We start from the raw sequence: 18,919 nt of genomic DNA on the forward strand, positions 1-18,919 counted from the left end.
AACTTTGGCAAAGTTGGGGGTATTTGTTGAATTACCATCATAACTTTGAAAATTTATGGATCTAGTTCATGAAACTTAGACATTAGGTTAATTAAGTACCACTGAATATCCTGTGCGAGTTTCAGGTCACATGACCATGGTCAAAGGTCATTAAAGGTCAATGAACTTTGGCCGTGTTGGGGGTATTTGTTGAATTACCATCCTAACTCTGAAAGTTTATGGATCTAGTTCATAAAACTTGGGATATAAGAGTAATCAAGTATCACTGAACATCCCCTGTGAGTTTCAGGTCACAAAACCAAGGTCAAAGGTCAGTTAAGGTCAATAAACTTAGGCCATGTTGGGGTAATTGCTGAATTGCCATCATAACTTTGAAAGTTTATAGATAGAGTGAATGAAATGTGGACATGGGTGTAGTTGACAAGTCTTAAGTCACCGTTCAAATGTCATTTATGGTCAATGAACGTGGTATTATGTCATTATATGAATGGTGTTTTTGTGAATGATTATTTTATAGTAGTTTTCAAAGTTAGCACTGCTGCTATATTAAATCGCGTAATGCAGGCGAGACTGCCAGAGGCGTTCCACTTGTTTAATTATCAAATCGCCATTATTTTTTCCAAACCACCTTTGAAAATATTTCAGCAGCCTTTGATAATATACAGGATAAAAATTAACTGAAAGCAGAGATGGTAACAAAATAACAAAAGTGAGATGTAATAAAATAGGAGAATTTTGTACATTTTAAATGTCCACATTCTAAGTTTATATTCAAATGTATTGACTCTTGATAATTTGTTATCTTTGTACAGGGTTATAAGGTCGACTTGTCATGTCATCTTCTGACCGTTGAGTTTGTCAACCAATCCATTCTTCAAATGAGTCAGGACATTGAGAGTCGGAGAGGAGATAAAACAGACTTTGCTGAAAAACTTGGTACCATGAACCAGAGGTGGCAGGTATGAATTGAAATATTATCATTTCAGGGGAGCATTTCATGAAATAAATAGGATACAAATAATGCATGTATGCGCATGCATGTAGGGCCAAATAATGAACGATGTGCAAGAAGAGCCAATGGATATAACCGCACCGAGGTCCGCAGGACTGAGTGCGGTATATCCATTTGGCGAGTCGAGCACAGAGTTCTTTATTTAGGTCCTCTATGCACAAGAATGCGTGCATTGTTTTGTTTCATACAACCCCCAATGTTACTGAGTTGCCTTGAATGCTGATCTAAATACTAGATCTAGTCTGCGCTGCCAAGCTGATCATTACGTACGTCACGCCACGGTGCAGACCTCGCACTATCCTGCACTCTGACGTCAGAGTGCAGGACTGTACATTTGGTATGACATCTGAGTGCAGGATAGTGCATTTTGGATGCCATAGTGTAATTCGCTGAATATCGTGTAATCTGATTTGGACCAATCAGATTACAGAACATTCTTGGGAGTTGTATAATCAGTGACTTTTACTGAAAAATTTTATAAGCTACTGCAAATCCTTGCATCTGATTGGCTCAGATAAATTAGTCTATGTACTCCCCTGATCCTTGTAGGATAGACTACTAGTATCTTCTAAGGAGGTTATCTGTACAGTGGGGTTCCTGTAATAGACTTATGTGATGTAGATTTGCTTTGATACACATACATTTTATAAAACAATGGGAAATGTGTTGTATGATAATCCTTTTATTTTTTCCTAGCAGCATATGTATGTTAAGGATTTTGTAAAGAAATCTGGATTGAGAAACAAGATTTTTTTTTTTGCAGTTCAGGACTCAAGCTTTTATTACTCAATAATGCTCTTGAAAATTTTCCGTAATATCCTTGATGATTGTAATATTTATATCCTAAAGAGTATAAATATAGGATTATGCTGGAATGTCTACAGTACTACAGAGTGGATAAATCAATTTATAGATGATCATTCATAAAAGTCTGAAACCCAAATATTTGATATTACAGGCCTTGAACGGAAGAGTTGGTGAAGAGACTAAAGTACTGGAACTCCTCCTTCAGCGCTGGAAGACCTTCAACAAACAGGTCACAGAGACCAATAATGCACTGAAAGATCAGGAGGACAAAATTAAACTCTTTGATGGACCCATCGGCAGAGAGGCCAGTGTTAAAGAGGCACTTCGTACCTGTCAGGTATGTATACTCACTTTTATAACCATTTCTCTTGTCATTATCATTTTAGAAAGAGTTGTAGTAGAGGTGGTCATGAAAATGTTGATGAGGCTGAATACAATTACAATTGTTGTAGTTAACAGACTTTTATGACAAAAATAATGAAGATGAAAATCATACTAATAGTTTTGATGATGCAAATGATGATGAAGGTAAGGACGATTTTGGTGGTGGTAATGATGGTAATGATGATCTGTGATATGTCAATCTTGTTTATAATAGTTCCAATGTATTATAGTTAAGTTAGGAGATATCCCAGCATGTTTATATTCCATTTCTTTGGGGGGAAGTGAATGTTATGCCTAACTGTGAGTATCATTGTCATGTCCTGCAATAACAGGCTATTGAGGAGCACATCAAGAGCAAAGCCAGCGAGCTTCATAAACTGAAGGCCACAGCCCACTCCCTTACCTCGGACCAAGACTCCATCAAGAAAACCCTCCAGCCACTGGTTAATCGTCAGACTGCCCTCCAACGTCTGGTCAAGCACCTGAAAGCTGACCAGGTCACTGCCTTGGAGCAGTGGTCTCTCTACCAAGAGACACTGACCGCTGTCCAGCAAGCACTCGGCAAGGCAGAGTACACCCTAAGCAGAGGGAATGTTGTCATGGGCACAGTGGAATCTCTCCAAGTCCAAACTACTAAACTCAGGGTAGGTTCCGATCATGTTTTTAAACCCTGCTTAGTGCTTGCTTAGATGCCCAGTCATATACTGCTGTCCAGCAATACTGTCTGAGAAGCAATTGGGTCTGTGAAAATCTCTCACTGCTCGCATAAAACACTCTCCCATATGTGATAGGGTCATTAGCCACCAAACTAAATATGGTTTAGTGATGGTGTGTTGTTCTGCTCAAGCAATATTGGTAAAATTTATTATTCTATTGTCCTGCATTTTGCTATTAGTGTTGTTTGCAAGATATTAAATATGAATATGTGGAATAGATTTTATGCAATGATATGTGAAGGATGGCTATCTAATGAAATTCAAATTGAATGCTCTTTCTTTTATTTTTGGAATGGTTTTATTTGATGTGTCAAATTTTTGCATTGTGTACCTCCTATTCATTCATTATAAGAATAATTCTATTTAAAATAAAAGATTTGCGACGTGATTTGTGTGAGAAGATAATACATTGCACTGCGTGCGCCCAGCTTTATATCATGAACTCTGTTGTCAAATACGTAAATTGTATGGCTTAATGTATATTATTTTGCTTTATTTATATCATTATGTTACCCTTGTTATCACTTTCCCCTACCCATTCATGGAATATCACAGGAATTCCTATCATTAAAGGTGACCTTCTCTAATAATTTGAATGCAGTTCACTCTTCCAGTTGTATTTCTTCTGGTATTTCATTATTGCTGATGATATCTTCCTTTTCTGACTTTAATCATTGCTAATCCCAATTTCTGTAACAAAGACTTGACATTTCCTTTCGCTGCCAATCTTGTTTGAGGTGTGTGATGCAGTTAGAAAGCCATAGTTTCACAGGATAAAAATTATGCTGATGGCTGCATTTAAAAAAATGAAAATTAAATGTAAAAAATGATGCAATCTTTGCTTCTTCCAACTGAAAGAATTAAGTTATTTTTGATTGACTTTTGTCTATTTAAAAGATACTCCACATTAATTTTTGAGGAATATATGTCAACCTAACAGTATTATATATTTACAAAGATATTAGCGTATGTCGATACTTACATAAATTACTGCACGTTATTCAATTTGCTGTGATCCTACAAATTTTTAATTGTTTTGCTGTGCATTTTTAAAGTATCTCTTGCATTTTTTCAATAGCAAGATTTTGTGAAATTTGTCAAGAATATCATCAGCTCTTGTATATGCACTAGAAACTGTGTCTGTTTCAAAATAAAATTATCAAATGATACTTAAGCCTAATACAACCCTCCCTATACAGTGCGTCCCATAAAAAAGGAAACCCATTTTCAAAGATAGATTTCACAATTATTAAACATGTTTTTACTATGAACTTAGCGAATCTTTCAAGCATGGCAGATTACTAACAATAAATTTTTAGGCCTATCAGAAACGATTTCTGCAGTAACTCACATGTCGGATTCCACTGTCATTTCAGGGATCAGTGACAAAGAATACAAAAGAAATGCTAATGAGCCAATCATCGAATGAGCAAGGTTGTTGCACCACGAATCAATTTTGTTCAATATTCTGCGCAACCTGATTTTTGACATCAAAATTTCAAACTTGTCTAGCTCATCAGTAATACGTGAAGTGTTGGTCACATAATTGGTATAAAAATGTAGGGGAATAATTGAATTGTATGATGGTGTTAATGAAAAATCCTAATTTGTCTTTGAAGAAAAAAGTGGGAATCCTGGTTTCCTTTTTTGTGGGATGCACTTTAGAACTACTACAAGATGCCCATATCAATATGCAGGGTTATGTGAATATCCAATAGTGTTGAAAGGAGTTTTTTAATAAAAAGCTTGATAATAACATTCTCTTTTCTTTGTTTATATCATAGGGAGTACAATTAGAATTGAGATCTAGCATTGGCCAGCTAAACACTCTTTGTAAGCTAGCTGACCAGTTACAAGGGACATGCATTCCAGAGATCAGGGAGGAGCTTGGCAAAACAGTCCAGAACATTTCCTCAAGGTATTCACCTCTTTCTTAGTTTTATATATTGATAATAATAATAATACTAGCTGGATTTATATAGCACTTTTTTCATACGATTCCTTTTCCCTTGGCTCGAGCTGCCACTTCTTCAGCAGTGCTTAGGAGCATACATTCAATACAATTGTCTTATAAAAAAACTTGTTACAAGGGATATATGTACTATAACTCATCACTGTTTGGTCTCATTACACCAATGATAATTTTCGTGGAATCATTTTGATTGGCTTTTCAGCATTTAACTGTGATAGTTAATAAATTGCAGAGTTGAACTAGCTATGGTAAATTTAACAAGAGGTCTCGGGTTCTCTATGAAAGAGTACAAGAGCTTGATGTCATTAGTTGCTTTTTGTGCATTTTGAGAAAAAGCACAGCGCCCCTGCGTACACCAGATGCCAGGTGTTGTTATACCTGTCACGGCAGAATGCTAAAAGAATTTTATCAAAAGATTGTGAAGTCCTACTGCTTTTTTTATTTTGATAGGTGGAGCAAAGCAGAAGATGAGCTCAGGTCCAACATCAATTTATTTGAGAAGGCCACATTGCTATGGCAACAGTTTGAAGACAGACACAGTGAGATTGAGCAGTTCCTTGAAGACAAGGAGACCTTGAGCAAGGAGTGCATGCAGGGAACGAAAGAAGATGAGAAAGTATTGGCTGGTAAGGAGACGGAAGAAGGAGCAACGGAAGAAGAGATGGAGCAGGAGAGGATAGAGAGATGCACAAAATGTCAGGTATGAGAGTCTCTTTAATCAACTATACTTATATTATTTTGTTCAAGTTTAGCCCATCTCACATGATACAATCTGACTGAGCTGCAACCACTGAGTGAGATGGGAGAAAGGACATGCAATGCACATCTCGCTTTTAGACTACTCTTTTATTTGTGTTGATATTAAATCATGTAATACTGCAAAATGCAGTACCATTTGATCTGGTTGTAGAGATTGGCTTTCCCAAATCTGTCCTATTATCTAATGATATATAATTAAGTAGTAAGTTTACGGTTGTATTTTCTAATCTTTACTATATATACTATACTACTGCTGACTTGTTTTTCCTTTCTCTTACAGGAGATCCTTGTTGATGTTGAAAGCTACCCTGTAGCAACTGGTCTAGGAACCCTAGTCAATCAGCTTGTCAGATACATGGACTCTAGTACATCAAGCAATATCACCTCAAGGACCAAAGTACTACAACAGGTCAGTGGCTTGTTTATTTATCACCATTAACAGCAATCTGATTGTAACAATGTCTTAATTTTGCAATGGCAAATTTTACTTCTTGGCCCCTTGTTACTTATCGTTGCGATGATCCGATCAGCCTCAACTATAATATGTGACCTACCCCCCCCCCCCCCCCACCCACCAATAAGTCACCAGGTAAGGTTCTCTGTATTGGTTATTGTTGGTCAATTTCAACCTATTATATATCATTTTAAAGGTTAGGAAATGAATTTTCAAGCTCAATAAAAATCGCAATATTCATTTTGGTCGACTTAATGTTGGTTTGGGGTGGCAAGTCACATTTTATTATGGAAATCCATTGTTTCAGATTTGGCATTTCCATAGTTGTGGTTGATCAGATCAATTGCAACTCTTTGTAAGATGGGGCACAGGACTATGTTTTTTCATATACTGTATCTCATTTATCCACTTTGATTCAATTCATGTTACTGTCATATACAGAATAAATGTCTGGCTATCTTATTGTCATGTTTATTTATGTTTTATGCCCCCAGCGTCTAGACACCTTACAGCAGTCACTACAAAGACACATCAAGATGGAGGAAATAGACATCCAGAATCAGAGACAGTTCCGGGAGAAGACCAAGACATTACTAGAATGGCTCGAGGAAGTCAAAGACACCCTCAACATGGAAGAACCTAATAGATCCTCAGATGAACATACTATCAAAGACAGGATGGATAAACTCAAGGTAAGTTGTGTGAGCTTAAAATTTCTAAATAAGATAAACCAGGTTCGTTGACGCATTGGTTTGAGAAGGATTGGAAATATGAAAGAACAACACTGATTCGTTAGATGTCGGTATTTTGAAGAAAATGCTCAAGCCACGATCCTGATTGCCTTTGCCATTTAGCATTTGATAACAATCTTTTGTGTCATATGGCTCAGAACATTCAGACAAAGGATTAAAATTGAAAGATGTTGAAAGAATCAACCTGAGACAATGTTCATGGTTGTTATTGCTATTGCTATTGAACTGATGTGTTTCATTTCATCTGAAGGCTAAGAGTCGTTTCTTGACATTGACAGTCCAGGAAAAGACCAATTGATCTACTCTCAGAGAGTAAGAGATGAAAATGAAACACATATTTGTTTCATGCAAATTTGTGTGTCCTTTTGGGGGAGGCAATCATCGCCTAAAGCATTCTAATTCAAAGCTAAAAAGTGACGCACACTTTTCCATCCCTTGTTATTCAGATAATATTTTGTCTTTTATCTCCTCCAGTGTTAGTTACCTATTAATCCTCCCACATTGATTTTTTATTATTTTTATTTACTTTAACATTGTTGAAGTTATTCCATGAATGGTTGTGAAAATGTGTACCTCATATAACAGGGTAATCAAATTCAAAATGATTTCATTTGAGATTACAAAAAATTGCATTTTAATTCTAATTGTGCCGACTCTCTTTCAGTTACTACTTGTTGACTTCACTGAGAACCAGCCCCATGTGAATGCTCTGAATGAGATAGGATATCGTATCAGCCTTGACAGATACAACTCAGGTCACCTAGCAACGCTCAATGACTGGTGGAACAAGCTCTATACCAGGCTCTCAGAGAAGTACCGCTACCTTCAGGGAGTGCTCCTTCAGCAGCAAAACTTTGCTCAGAAGTGCAAATCCTGGATGAAGTTCCTTGCAGACACAGAGCAGAGCCTTGCTGTTGACATTGCCGGTAGCTACGATGAGTTGCTGGAGCAACAGAAAGTCTATGAGGTGAGCTTTTTTTCATTTTCATTATAATTTGCATGGGTATTACTCCAGAAATGTGACAACAGCACTGTAACAACTTTATTATGTTCTGACAGCAAATGCACCAAGGACGGTTGCCCCGTTATAAAATCTGTTATGTCATAGATGTTGGTAAAGAAGATGTTGGAACATATATTTGGAACTTCTTGTGTGGAGTTTCCAGTTGCATTTGTTTCTTTGCGCATATTACCCTTCTGCATACAAAGTCATATGAAGGTGATGTGTTACATTTTCTGTGAATTTGTCTGCAAATGTGTCTTTGTAATTCAAAGGATACATCAAATGGTATTATGTGTTTATGGGATACTTTCTATGTAGACATAAGAGCTTGCAATTTCTCATGAAATTAGGAACCTTCTGGTCATTTCAATGTCTTGGGTTTGTATCCCACTGCTGCCACCATACCTTTATTCAAGACAATCCTCTCCTTGATATAAGTAAACAAAATGCAAATCATGAATAGTAATTCAGCTGCAATACTTATCTTCCATGATCATGAGGCTATTTGCATCACTGTCTGAAGATAAAAAAAAATATGACAAGGAATCACCCTTATTGGTATCAGATCAGATTTATTGAAAGGGTAGTGTCTTGTACATTTACATGTTAGGTTATATCATGAAGTGATAGGGCATCCATGGGGTCTCTGAAAGTTTCCTCTGTTCATAACAAAATAAAATGAACAACAGAAACTTGTCAAAAAATGATTTCTATTGATGCTACTACTGTCCACTCTGACTTGAATACAAAATATTAAGATATTTTTACATATGCATTTTCTAATGCAGCTGTTTGAGGCAGACATCTTCAACCGTCAGCAGATCCTGTTTTCCATCATCAGCGATGGTCAACGGATGATTCATGATGGGGAGGTCGATGACCCCGATGAATTCCATACTAAACTAGCCCAGCTGAGTGACCAATGGCAGAGCGTCATCCGGAGGGCGAGCCAGAGGAAAGAGATCATTGACCGCAACATCAGGTAAGAAGAAAAATCAAAGATAATATGATGAGAGACCAAGCACAAGGAAGACACTTTCACACTTAACGTGTACTGTATGAATTGTATGTAATTTGCGATCACAGGAATCAGTTTAGGTGTCTCTCTAGGCAGGTGGCCGCTAACCCATGTTTGACTGTATACCAAACTCCCCTATCCTAGTCTACATGCACATGCTACCAAAGTTCTACGTTGTTGAAGTTTTTCATTCTTGTAATGAAATGGTGATGTTACACTTTTAATTGGACTTGGGGACGTAATCCAATGCAGTAATGAGCTGTACTCAATGAAGTTGTCATGCTAAAATTCTCTTACACTCTTTGCCAGTAATAATAAGTTGAGACAAATTGTGTCTGTATATGTTCAATTGCTGTACTTAAAATGTACGATTACTTTGCTGACCAGTTGCTTTGACCTGAATTGTATTTCTGACACAGGGATTGGCAGTCGTACAGGACATCGTTGGCCAAGATGAATGAATGGTTCCGAGATATGGAGGCTGAGGTGACAGGTTATCGGATCACGACATCCCCTCTCCAGGTTCTAAGAGGGCTTCATGAACAGACAAAGGTAATGATTGTGATGAAAATAATGGTAATGGTAATAATGAAGATGATAGTCATGTTGGTTGAAGTATCGGGGATAATCGTGATAATGATACATTAACAAGAAAAATAGTAAGAGGAAGAGAGGAAAGAAGGTGGGTAGGAAGGAAGGAAGGAGCAGAGTTAATTATATAAGCTTGACTTATCAAAGCATGTTATGAAAGTTTTCATCCAGATTTGTCATACATTTGTTCTTGAAAGTACTCAGTAGATTGTGACTGCCATTGCTGATAATAATATTCCTCTATGTCCCTCTCTCTTTCGGTCCTTTTCCTCCATCCTGTCTTTCTGTCGTTTATTTCTCTTTGATGATGATGATGATGAACAACATCTTTAAACAAATTATTTCACTTATTCTTTCTCAGATGACTCAAAAGTTGGTAAGTGTCCAAGAAGGCAGCTACCTCTCCCTCAACGAAGCCGGCAAATCCCTTCTTCGGAATTCCGACCGAGTTGCTGGTGATGACCTCCGCAACCAGCTGATGGAGATCCAGAATCGCTGGCACTGGTTGACTAGTCGGCTGAGGAAACAGGACAACAAGCTAGCAGAGATTCTCGGTAGATGGGAGGAGGGAGAGAGTATCATTGATGATCTTCAGTCCTGGCTTAGAGAAGCACATGGCATGTTGGATAAACAGCTACCAACGCAGTATGAAGAACTGCAGAGAGAACTTCAAAGATGCAAGGTGAGTTAGTTATAAAATTGCATTGCCTATGATAATGACTATAAAAATGAGATCAACATAAAAGAATAACAGCAATAGTTGATCCTTTTTCATAAAGATATTATAACATAATAGTTTATTGGAAGTATTCATCATTAATTTGATCAGTAGTATCAGGTGAAGTTAGGGCTTAATAATTCCTTTATTGTTTGATATTTATTGCATAATTAATGTTGCTTTATTTGTCCTTGAATGTACAGGAGACAGAGAATGGTTTTGGTAACACTAAGGGTAAGCTTGAAATCCTGTACCAGAGGGAGAGTCAGTTGTGCCCCTCAGTCAGTCCTGATGACATGTCTGTCCTCCATGAGCGCATTGTCCTTCTAACTAAACAGCTTGATGAAGTACACCATCAGGTCTGTCAACGTAAACAGCGAATCACAGACAAGCTTAATGAATGGACAGCTTTCACTGATAAATATAAGGAATTCTCTGATTGGCTGACTGAGATGGAGATGAAGGTGTCACAAAATGGAGAGAACAGCATTGAAGATCTGCTTCAGAGGCTTCAAGGGGTGAGTTCTCTTCATTTTTAAAATTGTTTTTATGAAGAGTTTTATCCCAAAAAGCAAAGCTCTTTCCAATTTGATAACTTCTAATAAGAAAACTTTTTTATCACATTTCATTCACGCATCTCTCAGGGAGTGACATTAGATGGTTCAGTTTTATTTTCAAAATTTTAGGTTGAAAGTAAAGAATACTTAAAATTGATTGATTAAAATAGATTTATTACATTCTACCATTCAACTCTTCAAATGTTGGAGGAAGAAACATTACTCTTTTGTCGTTTTATTTAAAGAAACTGATATTAGGGGCCAAAAGAGACATTTTAAATACATATCATATGCTTGGAGTGTAGATTTGATGATCAATTAGCAATAATTCTCCTTTTGCTGATATTTTATGATTTTGTTCTAGGAAATCATTTTTAAGATTTGCAAATTACCCTTTCATAAAAAGTCAATTCTTGCCAGCTTTGTCCTAAATTTTTGAATATTTGTGTAATTTTTCACAAATATAAATACCCACATCATAAAATAGATTTGATGCCTCCTGGGACCCGTTTCATAAAAACTTTCGCCGTAAAAAACTCTGGCAAATTTTTTGCCAAGAGTTTTTTAAATTGAAGGTTTTTTGCCAGAGTATTTTAACGTGTAAATTTTCAATGGCATAATTTTGTTTGCCAGAGTTTTTGTTTAATTTGCCAGAGATTTTTTATGGCAAAAGTTTTATGCAACGGGTCCCTAGTTTAATAGATTCAAGATTCATATTTGTTGGATATAATATTTTTGTCAACAGAGGGAGTACTTGCAAAAGATATATGCATGGTTATGTTGTGCTGCATAAAGTCACTGCATTGTCTACTTTTAGAAAATTAATTCAGTCATTCTTGCTAATTGCAGTAACAAGTAAATTCTATGAAAATACAAATGTTCTTTGCCTCTTTATGTATATGTATATTTATCATATCAAATTTCAAGTCATTTAAAAGTATCAAAATAATTAAATTGTTTGGATGTTTTTAAACACAATACCAATTATGTAACCTTTAATATTATTCAATTTATTCACGCATAATTCTTATTTTATTATTGGTAATGTTTATCTTTCATCGCCATATGTAAAAAAAGATATTCCTGTAGTATATTTTGCATTCAGAGCTGATAAGAAATGTAAGCATAATGCTACCTCCCAGTACCTGACAAACCAATTTAATCCATTATGTAACTATACTTCACAAAACAAAGAGAGGAGTAGAGAGATATATACAGATAGAGAGATGTGGGAAATGGTGAGGGAAAGAGAGATAGAGATAGGGAAATAGAAAGAGAGGTGGTGAGAGAGAGAGAGAGAGAGAGAGAGATAACAACTTGGTTAAGTAATCCTGATAAAAAAGTATACTTGATACAGAATTATTCATGGTAGCTACAGTACCAGCAGTAGTGCATATTAGTATTATACAATGGATAACCCATTCATGATGTGAAGAAGGTTTATTTTCAAACTGAATTTGAAGTGGAATTATAGGTCTATTCACCACTGCATGTTTTTGTAAATAAGTTATGTAATCCTGATGATTGTACTTGAGACAGAATTCTTCACAGTTGCAATAGAATTGCCAGCAGTATTGCCATAGGGTTTGTTATCACTCTGAATTTGAAGACAAATTTCAGTTCTCACCATGCACTGCATGCTTGCTGTAATGATACCAAGATAGTCATGCAATTGATTCATAAAAGTCAAACTTTTATTTTCGTCTTTGGTAATATAACAACTCCTATTCCATCTTTAAATTGCTCTATGGACAGTTCAGCATGTTGAATGATGTACGACTTCTTGAAGTAAGTTATAATATTCAAAGATTTTAGAGCAATATTTGAACATATATTGAGAGAGGGGGTAAAGGGGAAAGAGAAAGGGAGTATGGTTTTCAACAAATTTATTCATTCCATTTTGTTTACTAATTTCAACGATTCTTTATCGTCCTTTTTCAAGTATATTACTGACAATATAAGTGATCATCAAAAATTTGTAAATCAAATTGAATAAAAATTTGTTAGAAAAGGCTTACCCATTCTGACAGACATGGTACTTTCTCTTCATTTAAATCTGACTTGTAATCTTTGCTCTTAAAACTTTTGCTCTTAATTATTCTGTGTGTTTTAGTGATAAGTTGTCATGGTGAACTTTTTCACACCTGCCACTTTTTCGTCATTAATGAGTTCATGATAGTTGCATTAGTCTAGGGTTTGTAGTATGTTTCAGCAAGGCCTAGTTTCAACAAATATGATGGATATTGTCTCAATCAAATTTTACAACCGCAAAATGAAGATGGAGTTACGTTTTATATGTAGTTTCAGTTTATTTGACATTATTTTAATATAGTCTCAAAATTTAATCCTAATTCTAAATAAGAACTAGTATTTGTATGATGTTATTTATCAAGTTTTCTCAAAGAATTTGAGATGGAAACATCTTGATTTATTTTATAGCCTTATTAATTATCATTTGTCATTGACAACGATTCATCCTGGTCCAAAGACTTTCTAAACATAAAATCTCACTGCCAGCATTCATTTGAACATTAAGCGTGGGGTCTCTCACTATTAGGGCCCTTTCCTATTTTGACAGCATTAAACGGTCCCTTGAAGTTTAGAGAAACAAACCTTTAGTTTGTTTTATGTAGGTCTCTCCATTGTAAACACACAGGAGCAAGTTCTGAAGGGAATAGTTTGGGCAAGCAATGCAAGCTATCAAACCCATGAAATATAACCCTTCTAATTTGTCATTAGAGGCAATAGGGCTGTGGGCAATTTAGGGTGCGTTTATCCGCCACTTTTTTACCCTAGAATCATGATCTGAATCATGATTCAAATCATGATTCTGCAGAATCACGATTGCGTTTAGTCGAAATTGAATATAATCATGATTAGAATCACAAACATGAAACACGAAAAAAGGGGCGTTTGGAAAGACGTTTCTGCAGAATCACGTACGAAAATGTTCGAATAAACGATATCGTGATTTGAATCATGATTATATGACCTCACTGTTGTGTCGGGCTACTTTCGGTTTGACTCTTGCCAAGCTCAAGGCGCTCTATATGCTCATTGTATGTACATGACTATGTACTATGAATTCATTTCTTGTCATGTTCAAGTTCTGTGTTGGTCATCGCATCGTCCACTACTTTTCATTTTTTGGTCATGTCTTCAACTTCAAGTTCTAGTAAATGAATTAACTGGACAGACAATGATCTCAGTTGTTGTTGAGTATACAGTATCAATATCAAATTGGATCTACGCTGAAATTCACTTCCGAACACCATTTTGGATAAACTAACAAGATGAATAGAAGCATATGGACCCTTTATGATAGAAGTAAACAAAATGAGGTATAGACTGAATTCTGATGGAAGCAAAAGAATTTTCGAGAGCCGAAACATGTGCGAAAAACTTCCTCTGTCAAACTGCGCACTAATGATGCGCACTGGATTGGCCCGAATCTGAGGAGAAACAGCATTGGAATGAAGGTCGTCTAAACGCTGATTCTGTGATATTGTGATTCATGTTTGTGTTTTGAATCATGATTCAAATCATGATTCAAATCATGATTCTGGCTTGAGGTCGCATAAACGCAGCCATATATATACAGATAGAGAGATGTGGGAAATGGTGAGGGAAAGAGAAATAGAGATAGGGAAATAGAAAGAGAGGTGGTGAGAGAGAGAGAGAGAGATAACAACTTGGTTAAGTAATCCTGATAAAAAAGTATACTTGAGACATAATTATTCATGGTAGCTACAGTACCAGCAGTAGTGCATATTAGTATTATACAATGGATAACTCATTCATGATGTGAAGTAGGTTTATTTTCAAACTGAATTTGAAGTGGAATTATAAATTTCTTCACAACTGCATGTTTTGTAGATAAGTTATGTAATCCTGATGATTGTACTTGAGACAGAATTCTTCACAGTTGCTATAGAATTGCCAGCAGTATTTTATCACTCTGAATTTGAAGACAAATTTCAGTTTTCACCACTGCATGCTTGTTGCAATGATGCCAAGATAGTCGTGCAATTGATTCATAACAGTCAAACTTTTGCTCGTCTTTGCTAATGAATGTTATTTAATTGCTCTATTGATGGTTCAGCATGTTGAATGATGTACAGCTTCTTGAAGTAAGTTATAATATTCAAAGATTTTAGAGCAATATTTGAACATATATTGAGAGAGGGGGTAAAGGAGAAAGAGAAAGGGAGTATGCGTTTTCAACAAATTTATTCATTCCATTTTGTTTACTAATTTCAACGATTCTTTATCGTCCTTTTCAAGTATATTACTGACAATAAGTGATCATCAAAAATTTGTAAATCAAATTGAATAAAAATTTGTTAGAAAAGGCTTACCCATTCTGACAGACATGGTACTTTCTCTTCATTTAAATCTGACTTGTAATCTTTGCTCTTAAAACTTTTGCTCTTAATTATTCTTTGTGTTTTAGTGATAAATTGTCATGGTGAACTTTTTCACACCTAAAGCGCTCTTGTTGCTATGGAAACGCTCTCAGTGGGGTGACACGTTTCGCGCAAAATTCGAAACCGCAGCATAGGCATTCTACACCTGTCGTGTGGAGTAGCGCGCTCAAAATGTGCGAAGATCGCTTCCCGAAGAACGGTTGTGTCCTCACTTACGCTAAAACCAGTTTAACGAGGCAAAGCGATCTTGAAAACTACATCGCGAGGTGGTTTTCCAAACTGGTTTGGAAGATCGCTTCCAAGACCGCTTCGACCGTTCTCACTACGCGTTAAACTAGTTTCCACTAAACTAGTTTCCAGTAAACTAGTTTTAGGAACGTAGTGAGAACAGCCTCCTAGTTTCAACAAATATGATGGATATTGTCTCAATCAAATTTTACAACCGCAAAATGAAGATGGAGTTACATTTTATATCTAGTTTCAGTTTATTTGACATTTTTTAATATAGTCTCAAAATTTAATCCTAATTCTAAATAACAACTAGAATTTGTGTGATGCTATTTATTAAGTTTTCTCTAAGAATAAGATGGAAACATCTTGATTTATTTTATAGCCCTATTAATTATCATTTGTCATTGACGACGATTCATCCTGGTCCAAAGACTTTCTAAACATAAAATCTCACTGCCAGCATTCATTTGAACATTAAGCGTGGGGTCTCTCACTATTAAGGCCCTTTCCTATTTTGACAGCATTAAACGGTCCCTTGAAGTTTAGAGAAACAAACCTTTAGTTTGTTTTATGTAGGTCTCTCCATTGTAAACACACAGGAGCAAGCTCTGAAGGGAATAGTTTGGGCAAGCAATGCAAGCTATCAAACCCATGCATGAAATATAACCCTTCTAATTTGTCATTAGAGGCAATAGGGCTGTGGGCAATTTAGGCTGATTCAATAGAATGGAGGCCAGTGAAATGGAATGAACATCTACAATTACTAATCACTCACAGTAGGATAGCAGTGTTCACACATAATGGGTATACAAAAAGGTCATGAGTTTTATCATAAATTGAACTCCAATGATATGCATTGAGTTCTGTCAAGATCATCTAGAAAAACTGTAAAATGGTTATGATAGATAATTTTGTGTAGTTATGGATGAACAAAATATAAATTAATTTCCTTCTGAATTCTGTGATAAAAGAAGAATTCCGAAAATTAAAACTTTGTACATGAAGATTCCATGTCATGAAATCTTTTTGGGAAATAAATCTCTCATAGAATTTACTTACCTAATAAAATCTGAGTCTTAAAACTTGGTTTCCATGCATTCCTTAAATTTCATCAGACTTGAAATTTATATGAATGGGAAAACTCCCTTCATTGTCTGGAGTCAATGGAGAATGAAATGTAAAATCATATCACTATCTCATTTAGAAATTTTCATTAATAAAAAATTGTGGTTTTACGACAATCGATCTTAAATTAAATTTAAAAATCTCGGAAGCCATTTGCTATCAATCAAGCTGAGAGCATTAATGAAGCGAATGAACACACCCACCATGTCACAACCCAGTCCAAACATACTTGAGATGGCAACCCTGTACAGGCCTGTGGCATGCTCGCATGGAGGTACTAGCTGGTAGCAACCATTACCTGTCAGTAGCAGTGACGCAGAATGCCTCTTGAGGTTGCTAAAGGATATCTAATTTCCCCCTTCCCTCATTGAGGTCTGGCTAGTCTCCTGTCACAGCCTATCCATTTATGCATTTTAAGAACGAGTTCATCGGAAATAATACTATTTCATGGGATGTCTTAGATGTCGTGTATCAACAAGACACTATTGCGATGAAAGGTCTGCGATTTAATCTGCAGTTATGCACTTCTGAAACACAGATAGGGATAGTTGCGCCAGGTCAAGAGTCTATTGAAGGACTGAAACAACTTGGATAGATGGATTCATCTGAAGAAAATCAGTTACCATTGTGCCTCTGCTTATTCTACCATGCCATCATCAAGAACATTACAAAGGAATTATAGGATATATCACAGCACTTAGTAGAAGAAACTGCTTCTCCGTCAGTTTATCTATCTGTTTTTGGAGAACCGTAAGCTATCTGGATAGCCATTTTTGGATTTTGTGTTCTGTAAGGAAGTGTTGATCCAGGAATTGAAGGATTTCAAAGTCGGCAGTCTCGGAAGTTGAACGGTATCCTGCTCCATCAACAGTTAGGGATTTCTGCTCTTTGCTTTGGAACTTCTGTTTCATGGCTGTCTGTCTAAATTCAACAAGTTTGGCAACTAAAACTAGTATGTAAAGTATTACATTTTCATGAGAACATCTTGAAAAAAAAAGATATGTAATTTGAATAGAATGTCATCCAGATACTCTAGGGTATGTCTTCTATGTATCAAAAATCTAACAAAGTTGCTCTTTTATCATGTATTGGATAACTGTTTAAGGCCAATTTCAAGTGAAATTTGTAACAGTCATTTTTTAATAAATATTCTGAGTGCTTGATTTTAGGTTCGATTTTTCATCCATTTTTTGTATACCTTTCATTAGTGCAATTACCTTTTAAGATAAGCTTAGAAGAATAAGCTATAGGTGATGTGTGGATAATCTGGATTAAGTAAATGATTGAAGCTGTAAAGAGGACAAACCATCTAGAATAGGGCTCATTCACACACAGAAAATTCATGAAAGTGTAGTTTTAGATGGGATGGTAAAATTACACATTGCCTATAAAATTGGGCACAGATAAAAAGATGAAAATTCTGAATAAAATTTCGCTTATTCTGTCAATAGATTTGAATGCATTTTACTGTTGAGCCTAATGTGGAATTTGATAAGACCTAACAATGAAATTGTTGGATTACATGTTTTCTGTAGAATTATTGATATCACATACAGTGGGTTTAAAAATATACAAAGATCACTGAAGGAAATTTAGATTAAATGGACATACTAGTTCCTGTTTAGATTAACTTGAGTGACGTTGTACGTGAAACATTTCAGGGATATTATCTGACTGATTCTAATTCAAGAGGCAGTTGCAGAGACACGAGAGAGAGAAAGTAGAAGGGAATCACAGAGACAGAGTACTAGATTTAGAAAGTGAGTGTGATAGAGAGATATATGGCAAATGGGAAAGTTCAGCAGAGACAGATTAATAGGTTGAGAGTAAGAGGGAGACACAGCAACAGACTAAGTATAGAGCAAAAGAGAGAGAGAGAAAGGGTAAAAGCTAACACATTTTGGAGGATAATACAGTAGTGAAAGAGAGAGAGAGAGTGAGAAAGTAAAAGGGAAACACATCGACACAGAACGGTAAGAGATAGTCATCATTTCCTCAGTTATCTATGTAACGGTGACTCAAGGAAGTAGTTAATGACTGGGTTAACTTGCAGAGAACAATAGAATTGACCAATAGGAATCAAGAAGAACTTCTTTCAAATGCTAGATTTCGTGTAATTTTGCCGTGAGTTCAAGAGTTATGGAGTTGCTTTATTTCAAAATGGTTGATATGCCGGCTGACATAGCAAGTACATTGGAATATTTAGATGAGCTGCAACATGATATTATGGTATCTTATTTTGTTTTCCATTCTTAAAGATATTGAAAGTGGCTTAGATCAGCATAAGCAGTGTATTTGAAGTAGACATTTTTTAATAGGAACCGATGTGTTTTGTCTCCTATATGTTTATCACTTATCCTCACATGTATTATAACATTCTATAGCTTATTTAA

General features: G+C 35.8%; 1 protein-coding gene across 1 annotated transcript in view; it reads left to right on the forward strand.

The window, feature by feature from the left end:
- The window catches only part of LOC129264616 (nesprin-1-like), a 79,078-nt gene that overhangs the window by 37,057 nt on the left and 23,102 nt on the right, over positions 1–18,919 (forward strand). The window contains exons 13-24 of the mRNA XM_064102409.1: positions 813–959; positions 1,971–2,156; positions 2,536–2,847; positions 4,704–4,837; positions 5,342–5,591; positions 5,931–6,059; positions 6,599–6,796; positions 7,521–7,823; positions 8,648–8,841; positions 9,297–9,429; positions 9,830–10,150; positions 10,390–10,704. Of these exons, the coding sequence (XP_063958479.1) occupies positions 813–959; positions 1,971–2,156; positions 2,536–2,847; positions 4,704–4,837; positions 5,342–5,591; positions 5,931–6,059; positions 6,599–6,796; positions 7,521–7,823; positions 8,648–8,841; positions 9,297–9,429; positions 9,830–10,150; positions 10,390–10,704 (2,622 nt within the window). The remainder of the gene's footprint in view (positions 1–812; positions 960–1,970; positions 2,157–2,535; positions 2,848–4,703; positions 4,838–5,341; positions 5,592–5,930; positions 6,060–6,598; positions 6,797–7,520; positions 7,824–8,647; positions 8,842–9,296; positions 9,430–9,829; positions 10,151–10,389; positions 10,705–18,919) is intronic.

This window comes from Lytechinus pictus, chromosome 7 (assembly GCF_037042905.1).
Source record: "Lytechinus pictus isolate F3 Inbred chromosome 7, Lp3.0, whole genome shotgun sequence".
NCBI classification, from domain to species: Eukaryota; Metazoa; Echinodermata; class Echinoidea; order Temnopleuroida; family Toxopneustidae; genus Lytechinus; species Lytechinus pictus.